We start from the raw sequence: 10,109 nt of genomic DNA, 5'->3' as shown, positions 1-10,109 counted from the left end.
TACATAAGGATGTATTCAAAAAGTAAAAAGCTTTGTCCAGGAATTTATGGCAACTTGTAGCTTCATTGTAATTCCTTATACAAGCACTGCTGTGTGTAGATCTAGATGATAAAAAAATCATCACAGAACGACTGATATCCACGAGCATGTACCCATTCTGGCGTGCCAGTGACTTCACTGGTCCAGAACTGGCACGAATAAAAACAACTTGACAGTGCCAATGTAACACAAAAAAGAAAAGTTGAAAATAATCCAGCAGAGCAAGAGACTAAGAAGCACATACACCACAAGCAGGTGTCACACATAGCTTTGCTACTGCTTTAATGATAAGACTGTTTCCCCCGTTTGAAGGCAATAATTACACATTGTTACCAGCTAAAATGTCCTTTTTCTTTTAACTGGCTCCATATTTGACTTTTTATATATAAAAAAAATGTAAAGGAAATTAAAAAAAATAAAAAAAGTACCTCTTTGGTGAGGCAGGTACCAAAAGAACGCATAGAACATTTTGTAAACTGAACGGGAAATACAGCGCTATACTTTACTTTTATAAAGTTGGGTACCACAGATAGTCATCACAAAGCTCCTTGTGATTTATAAAAAGTTTAAAGCAGAGGCACGAAGCAAAAGAGAATCTATGTAGGATATAAACATCCCTGTTTAGACATAGACATATATATATATATATATATATATATATATATATATATATAAAAGTGCATAATATTCTAGTTTGTATCTCTTTGACATTATATGGCCACAACACTCTCACGGTTCCACCTTTACTATGTGTCTTTCATGGTTCACAAAAGACTACTCCTGCCTGACCAACAGTCTATTTTTGTAACCGTGCACTATGCATCCGAGAGGAACAGCAGTGAGACAGGACGTCCCTTTTGTTGTTTAATTCAACTGAAAGTCAGGGCATTCTCAGCCATTACAGTTTTGTCCTTTTATCAATGATTCATTTGAAGAGACATGAGTTTTTAGTGTTTAGGAGACACTATCTGCATTACAACGAATTGGCATTTTCCAACAACGGGGGTCCATCTCTGTGGATAGATGGAAGTGGAGGCTCCCTTTTATAAGTTTTTGGTGGGAGCTTTGGGATAGGCTGAGAAGTGCTTTGTCTGGGTGGCACAGGAGGTCCAGTCATTGGAGGCAGTTCTAGATCTTGCACTATTAAGGGGGGAGAAGGCAGATGACGTCTTGGTCCAAGGGGGGATGGAGTCTGTGGTGGAGGTGGGGTGAATGGTGACGGGCTATAAGGAAAAAAAGTAGTAGCGTGTTCACTTTTCCGTCCAAGTGGAGGAGGCTGAAGATGTAGAGGAGAGCTGGAGAAGACATCTGGGGTGCGCACTGGTTCTCGAGGTGGTAAAAGTGGGGGGCTCTCGGGTCCTTCAGAAACTGAAGAGCGTTCAGACATCGGATACCGTGGAGAATATACTTTTGATGTAGGTTGCCGAGGAGGGATTGCTGGAGGGCTATCTGCATGTTTAGACATAATCTGAAAAGGAAAGGAAACAAGTGCATTATGACAAAGATTTATGTTCAAAAGATACATCAGACTTGATATTTTTACGTGTACTGTTCATGCCGATTCATTTCATAATATATATTTAAAGTGGTCCGAGCGCCTTTTTTTTTAAAAAAAAAAAAGGCTCCAAATCCCCTGCTACCAATCACATAGCCAGAATTCAATAAAAATAAAAAATGTGGCTGTCTGCACACACCACTACGTCGAGTTTAGGAAGATAAACGGACGACAAAATTTATTATGGAGTTCAATGGGAAGTGTATACATCTATTTTCACCAACTACCTCTAGTGGTCGCTGTAGGCAATATCCAAGCATGTCCTTTGTTATGTAAAGATATAACGCCACTTATTTTACCTTTGAGGGGGACGACTCTGTTGGGGCAGATTCCGGTCGTCTGCGAGGAGGAACAGGTGGAGGAACTTGCATTTCATCACAATTCTTAGTAAAATTAATTGAAGATACTGATGCAGAACCTGAGGATGATTCCAATAGAAGAGTTAATGCATTGTTTATAACTGCGACTCAAGCTACAGTGAAAAATCTGCAGGGCTTAATGATAGCTGACCATCAGTTGGCAGTACAATATCTCCAAACAGGACATCATTTCTGGAATTTACTACATATAATAAATACTGCTATTATGTATATGATAAACTAAAACTTTCTAATTCCTCTCCAAACTAAAGTTGGCCACACACATAAGATAAAAGTCGTCAGAACCCACCGATTATGTGTACGAGGGCCTCGCAACTCTCTCCTCAAGGCAGAGGTTGGGGGAAAGAGGGATCGGCGTGTTGGATTTCAACTTGCCCGATCCGGTGTTTCTGCCAGAGGTGTTTGACAGAGGTTTGTACCCCTCTCCACAATGAAATATACATCCAAGCTTGAGCAGGCAGAGTGTGCACTTTGAGGGTATGTTCACACGCAGAGTCGAAAACGTCTCAAAATACGGAGCCGTTTTCAAGAGATTTTCAGAAGTTTTTTGTGCCACTCGCGATTTTCGTGGCGTTTTTTATGGCCGTTTTTGGAGCTTTTTCCAATAGAGTCTATGGAAAATGGTAAAAAAACGCAGCAAAAAATGCTCCGTCGGAACAGAACTCCGTTTTCCCATTGATATCAATGGGCAGATGTTTGGAGGTGTTCTGCTTCCGAAAATAGGCTGTGTGAACATACCCTTATGCTGGAGTCAGGTAATATGTCTATCTCATAGGCATGGCCAGCTTTACGCTTAGGCCTCATTCACACGACAGGTTTTCCCGGCCGGGTGCCGGCCGTTCATAAATCGGCCGGCACCCGGCTGCATTAGGAATAATAGACCCCTAATGGGGCTATTCACACGACCGATTTTTTGACGGACGGAAAAACCGGCCGTCAAAAAATAGGACATGCTCTATTTTCGGCCGGGTACCCGGCCCCCATAGAAATCTATGGGGCCGGGTAATACACGGCCATCACCGGAATGTGTCCCGAGTGATAGCCGGGTTTTCCGTGGCTTGCGCTCTATCTCCTCCTCCTCACAGCGCAGAGTGCATGTGAGGAGGAGGAGTTGATGCCATTCTGACGAATGGCATCGCTGTACACTGTGTGGCAGGGCCGGGGTGTACAGCAGGTGGAAGGGAGCACTGCGCTGGCTCCCTTCCCCTGCTTGTTTTAAAAGCGCCCTGGCCCGGCGACACCTTCCATGGCGCCGCTAGCAGCTGCTGCTACTACTGTAGCGACGCCACTATAGCAGAGCAGGGAGGTATCTCCCCGCTCTGCTATGTGCTAGCCCCACTTTAGCTCCTTGAAGGAGCGGAATCCCAGTGTGTTCGGGGATTCCGCTCCTGGACAGAGCGCTTGATGTCTCTGTCCATATCTGGGAAGTGACATCAGGGGAAACACATGGGGATTCCCCTTCAGGAGTTGCCGCTGATGTCACTGTCCAGATCTGCCCGGCCCGGAACGGATGCAAAACTTTATGCAAACCGGCCGGGCAAAATGGCAGATTTTACCGGCCGATACTCGGGCTCGGGCGGGACCCGGTCGTGTGAATACCGCCTTAGGGATGTTCACCAATAAGTAACTACTGAAAAAGAAAACTAGCCAATCTGAAAATATGGAACCTACGTGAATGAAAGGGGCTTGAAGTGTCTGAATCAAAGACACTGCAGACATCTGTCGTACTGGATGCCGCAGAAGGTGGTGGAGGAGTCAGTGGCGTCCTGGGAGAATTTGGGGCTGATGCTATACTTTCTGTTTCGCTCTCAGGGATGCGACTGTAGCTGATTTTCCTGGGTTCCTGCTGTAAAGGAGTGGGGTGCCTCATGGTACCCGGTCTTGGGTTTGATGGCCGCACACCAGGTGACTTTAGGTGATAAGTGTACTTTTTTTGCTGAGGAAAAAAAAATCCACAAAAACAAAGAAATAAACCTTTAGGGACAATGCAAATAATAAAAAAAAACAAAAAAAAAAAAACACATACAGGCTAAAGAGAAAAAGCTTAAATGGGATTTTCAGCTTTGTGGACATTTTTCTATCTTCTGACATGTCATAGAGAAATTGAAAAGATCACATCTGTGGGGTTCTGGGGATTTCAATTTTTTTACGACATGTTGAAAAGTTTCGCAAATAATTTACTTATCTTGTACTGATCTTCAGTTACACCCTATTTTAAGCACAACATATTTAAGTTAATTTGCTCCTGATCAGACCAGCATTTTGATATACTGATCCTTAGGTAAAGTAGGAGTACTGTTCTGAAAAGGACGCCCTATGTTAGAAGCCTACCTTAATCAGTCCATATAATTCTCCCTATAAAGACCATATAACCCATTTATAATCTACAGAGATTATGAGAAGATTGTTTTCAGAGAAATCACTCTCCTTGGGCCATCTCATTGATTCTATTGGTCAATCAATTGTGAGGGTGGATCAGCAATCATCACTCAAAAATACAATAGGGCAGATTTACTAATTTGTTTGCACGTAGAATATGTTGTAAAATGAACCACAATGTCGCAAATTTCTGGCCTACAATGTGGTGAATTTCTTGGCTACCATGTTTTAAACCTAAAATACACCAAAAAACAGGTCTTTGTGCCTCTCTAAAGAATGTGTAAGGCCTTATTCACACGACAGGTTCCGAGTGTCGGCCGATAAAATCGGCCGTTTTGGGCCGTTTTTCCCGGCCGGATTGCATCCGTTTTACATCCGTTCCGATTCCATTCCAGGCCGTGTTGCCGTTTTTAACTCCCTGTAGGTAGTGCCACACAGCTCCCTGTAGGTAGTGCCACACAGCTGCCTGTAGGTAGTGCCACACAGCTCCCTGTAGGTAGTACCACACAGCTCCCTGTAGGTAGTGCCACACAGCTGCCTGTAGGTAATGCCACACAGGCCCCTGTAGGTAATGCCACACAGGCCCCTGTAGGTTGTGGCACACAGGCCCCTGTAGGTTGTGGCACACAGGCCCCTGTAGGTTGTGGCACACAGGCCCCTGTAGGTAGTGGCACACAGGCCCCTGTAGGTAGTGCCACACAGCTCCCTGTAGGTAGTGCCACACAGCTCCCTGTAGGTAGTGCCACACAGCTGCCTGTAGGTAGTGCCACACAGCTGCCTGTAGGTAGTGCCACACAGCTGCCTGTAGGTAGTGCCACACAGCTCCCTGTAGCTAATGCCACACAGGTCCCTGTAGGTAGTGGCACACAGGCCCCTGTAGGTAGTGGCACACAGGCCCCTGTAGGTAGTGGCACACAGGCCCCTGTAGGTAGTGGCACACAGGCCACTGTAGGTAGTGGCACACAGGCCACTGTAGGTAGTGGCACACAGGCCACTGTAGGTAGTGGCACACAGGCCACTGTAGGTAGTGGCACACAGGCCCCTGTAGGTAGTGGCACACAGCCCCCTGTAGGTAGTGGCACACAGCCCCCTGTAGGTAGTGGCACACAGCCCTCTTTAGGTAGTGGCACAAGACCCCCTTTAGGTAATGCCACACAGCCCCCTGTAGATAATGCCACACAGCCCCCCCCATAGGTAATGCCACACAGCCCCCCCATAGGTAATGCCACACAGGCCCCCTGCAGGTTGTTTTACACAGCACCCCCCCCCCCCCGCATAGATGGCACCCCCCTACCTGTCTGTAGATAGCGCCACCATTCCAGGAGAAGTCCCTGACTTCAATGTCCATATATGAAGACAGTGAAGTCAGGGACTTCTCCTGGAGCGGAGACGCCGGTCACAGGGTCGGGGATTCCGCTTCAGAAGTGCCTGACGTCACTGTATCCATATATGGACACCGTGAAGTCAGGGACTTCTCCTGGAGCGGAGACACCGGCCACAGGGTCGGGGATTCCGCTTCAGATGTGCCTGACGTCACTGTGTCCATATATGGACACAGTGAAGTCAGGGACTTCTGCTGGAGCAGAATCCCCAATCCCCGGCCACAGCGTTGCCGAAGCTCTTACAGGGAGCAAAAGACATGCCCTCCTCCTCCTCACATGCACTTCGCACTGTGAGGAGGAGAAAGCGAGCGACGGAAGACACGGCCGTCACTTGGAGCACATTCAAGTGATGGCCGTGTATTACCAGGCCCCATAGACTTTTATGGGAGCCGGGCGACCGGGAAGACGGCCGAAAATAGGGCATGTCCCATTTTTTGACGGCCGGGTTTCCTGGGCTGTCAAAAAAATCGGTCATGTGAATAGCCCAATTAGTTGTCTATTCTTCCTACTGCAGCCGTGTGACGGCCGTTTTTTGAACGGCCGTCACACGGCCGGGAAACCCTGTCGTGTGCATAAGGGCTTAAGAAAGGACACACGTATAGCCATCTAAATATGAATGAAACCACTTTATTACCGCCATACAAACGAGAACGAGAAAAAAAGGGTGTGGCTTAAAATGTGCCAAAAATCTGACAACAAAATTTTGTTGCAAAAAAGGCAAATCAAATGTGGTATAAAAAGGGGAGAAACTTGTCTAAACGGTCAAGCAGAAAGCAACGCATTTATCATACAGCGTGCACCACTCTGATTAATTTAGCGCATCTTCTTAATGTTCTAAGTTTACGCGGTCTAAATCTTAGATAGTATTTATAAATCTGCCCCAGTGTGTCAGCCAATCACAAGTGAAAAATCGCAGGGGAGTTTCGAATGCAAACCATTCTGACAGTCCCATTAATTTATATGAAGCATGGCTCCTTCTCAGTAATGGGCCCCCAGAATCATACTCATGACTTGTCTGACAGGTCATAAAAGCCCGCTAATGTGGGAACAATTTTTAAATACTAATATCATCGGATTCTGTCCGTAGAGGCCATTTTGAACACCTAAGGGCTACTTACAAAACGTGGCAAAGTCTTTGCATTTCTAGGTTCAATTTCCAATGACTTCTTAAAGAGATAATCCTCAAACTCCTTCTCTGCGATGTTATCCATTGGATTCAGAGTTTCAAAAAATCTCTGAAATAAATGAAATATTAATTTGCAAAACTTAAAGATTGTGATAGAAATTTGTCAATTACTACATAATAACAAATGAGAGCTATTTATTTCACACACACACAACCAATAAGATGGTTTGCTCACATCATTATACACATATAAACTTACCCGGATGTCAGCCTCTACTTGTAAACAGTATGGCTGATTCTGGTACTGCTGTATTTCCCCTGTGATCTCAGCCACTTTCCTCCTTTTGCTAAAATTCACCAGTTCTTTCCCATGTCTCTTCAGAAAATCAGGATTGCCTTCTTCTGTTTTTAAAATGTTGGTCAAATAAATTCCTAAAGTAGAAAGGAAAATATTTCAATATATGGGTAATTTTTGGCTATTTAAGTGCCTGTTCACATCACCGTTCGCTTGCCGTTCTGGGGTTCTGTTGGAGGTTTCCATCGGGTGAACCCCGCAACGGAAAGTGAAACCACAGCTTCCGTTTCAGTCACCATTGATATCAACGGTGATGGAAACATCGCTAATGGTTTCCTTTCGTCACCATTTCGGCAGGTTTCCGGTTTTCCGACGGAATCAAAAGCGCAGTCGAGTACGCTATTGATTCCGTCGTTAAAACGGAAACCTGACGGAATGGTGACGAACGGAAACCATTAGCGATGTTTCCGTCACCATTGATATCAATGGTGACTGAAACGGAAGCTGTGGTTTCACTTTCCGTTGTGGGGTTCACCCGACGGAAACCTCAGACGGAACCCCGGAACGGAAGGCGAACGGTAATGTGAACAGGGCCTAACCTAAAACACAAGTTGAAACAGACACACGTCTATCTATGCACTAAAAGGGGTTTATGAGATTAGGAAAAAGGTAAAAGCCTAAAACAGCTCCACTCTTGTCTATGGGCAGTGTCTGGTATAGCAGTGTGCACCGGAATAAGGATGAGTTGCAATACCAGACACAGTTCATAGACAAGAGTGGCGCTATTTCTAAAAAATAAGAAGCACACTTTTTTGTTTTTAATTTAAAAAAGTCAGTGTAATTAGTGCAACTTTCTAAATAGTTTTTATTAAAAATTAATTTTACTTTTTGAGATACAGCTGTTCTGTATTCTCTATACATAGCAGCTGTATCTAGCGATAAATCCTGCTCCCGTCAGGTCCACACGACTGACAGGTTCAGTGACAGCGGGTTCTGAGTGTCTCTGACGTGCAGGATCCACCAGTAATCTATCACATATAAATTCATAACTTGGTCTACCCGCTGACAGTGAACCTATCAGGCCCGCAGGACTGACGGATTTAGGTAATAGCAAACGATACTTAGCAAATACAGAGCAGCTGTATCTAAAAAAGTAAAACTAATTCATAAAAACTATTTAGAAAGTTGCACTAATCACACCTTTTTATAAATAAATTGCCCTCCATAAATTTACATGGCCTTTAAAGAATTCCTTTAAGCTAGACTCTAAGGGTATGTTCACACGCAGTCAAAAACGTCTCAAAATACGGAGCTGTTTTCAAGAGAAAACAGCTCCTGATTTTCAGACTTTTTTGTGCCACTCGCGATTTTCGCTGCATTTTTCACGGTCGTTTTTGGAGCTTTTTTCAATAGAGTCTATGGAAAACGGCTCCAAAAACGTCCAAAGAAGTGTCCTGCACTTCTTTTTCGCGCCCGTTTTTCTACGCGTAAAAAAAAACGCTGCGAAAAAAATGCTCCGTCGGAACACAACGCCGTTTTCCAATCAATCAATGGGCAGATGTTAGGAGGCGTTCTGCATCCGATTTTTCAGCCGTTTACGGCTTAATTCAAAAAGCTATGTTTGTCGCAAAGCCAACACTGCACATCACCAAAAGACCACCATGCCCACAGTGAAGAATGGTGGAGGCAGCATTATGCTTTGGGGCTGTTTTTCTGCAGCTGGAACTGGGGCTTAAGTCAAGGTGGAGGGAATTCTGAACAGTTCCAAATATCAGGCAATATTGGCACAAATCCTGCAGGCCTCTGCTAAAAAGCTGAAGATGAATTTCACCTTTCAGCACGACAACGACACAAAGAATACCTCCAAATCAATAAAAGAATGGCTACACCAGCCGAAGATGAAAGTTTTGGAATGGCCCAGCCAGAGCCCAGACCTGAATCCCATTGAAACTCTGTGGGGTGACCTGAAGACGGCTGTACGCAGGAGATGCCCTCCCAATCTGACAGATTTGGAGCCCTTTTGCAAGGAAGAGTGACCAACAATTGCCAAGTCAAGATGTGCCATGCTGATAGACTTCTACCCAAAAAGACTGAATGCAAGGGTAATTCAACAAAGTATTAGTTTAACCCCTTAATGACAAGCCTTAGGCCCTAATGACCAAGCTAGTTTGTTTTTCTATAGTCGCATTCAAACAGCTATAACTTTTTTATTTTTCTATCGACGTAGCTGTATGAGGACTTGTTTTTTGCAGGATTAGTTGTACTTTTTAATGGCCCCATTTTGGGGTACATATCATTTTTGACTAACTTTTATTAACCTTTTTTTTGGGGGGGGGGGGGGTAGGAAAAACCCTGAAATTCCTCCGTAATTGTATGCGTATTAAATTCACGCCGTTCATTGTGCAGCGTAAAGAACACGTTACCTTTATTCTATGGGTCGGTACGATTACGACAATACCACATATGTATAGTTTTTTTTAATGTTTTACGACTTTTGCACCATAAAAACTCTATTGAACGAAAATTACGTGTTTTTGCATCGTCGCGTTCCAAGAGCCGTAATTTTTTTGTTTTTCCATCAATGTAGTGATATGTGGGCCTGTTTTTTGCGGTACTGTTTTGGGGTACATGGGTCATATTGATTAACTTTTATTATGACTTTTTTGGGGAGCAATGAAAAAAAAATAGCAATTTCGCCATTGTTTTTTGCGGCGTTCATCTTGTGGTTTATATTACATGTTAACTTTATTGTTTGGGTCATTACGGTCACGGCGACACCTTATATGTGTACTTTTATTTCTTTTTTACCGTTTTACTAAATAAAACCACTTTTTATTGGAAAAAAATTTTGTTGTTTTTTAATGTAATCTTTATTAATAATTTTTAATTCATATTACTTATTTTTTTAGTCCTACTAGAGGACTTCACTATGCGATCTTCTGATCGCTGCTAT

At 44.0% G+C, this 10,109-nt stretch overlaps 1 protein-coding gene across 1 annotated transcript in view; it reads right to left on the bottom strand.

Annotated features, from left to right (window-relative positions):
* Nucleotides 1–291: 291 nt before the first annotated feature.
* SOS1 (SOS Ras/Rac guanine nucleotide exchange factor 1) overlaps nt 292–10,109 on the bottom strand; it is a 142,370-nt gene continuing 132,552 nt past the window's right edge. Inside the window, exons 18-22 of the mRNA XM_075862787.1 lie at nt 7,121–7,293; nt 6,854–6,970; nt 3,646–3,910; nt 1,894–2,012; nt 292–1,507 (exon numbers count right to left, since the gene is read on the bottom strand). Coding sequence (XP_075718902.1) covers nt 1,013–1,507; nt 1,894–2,012; nt 3,646–3,910; nt 6,854–6,970; nt 7,121–7,293 — 1,169 coding nt within the window. The 3' untranslated portion in view covers nt 292–1,012. The remainder of the gene's footprint in view (nt 1,508–1,893; nt 2,013–3,645; nt 3,911–6,853; nt 6,971–7,120; nt 7,294–10,109) is intronic.

The sequence above is a fragment of the Rhinoderma darwinii genome, chromosome 4 (genome assembly GCF_050947455.1).
Source record: "Rhinoderma darwinii isolate aRhiDar2 chromosome 4, aRhiDar2.hap1, whole genome shotgun sequence".
Lineage (NCBI taxonomy): Eukaryota > Metazoa > Chordata > Amphibia > Anura > Rhinodermatidae > Rhinoderma > Rhinoderma darwinii.
The sequence above is the reverse complement of the archived record's forward strand: the minus strand, read 5'-3'. Positions and strand labels throughout refer to the sequence as shown.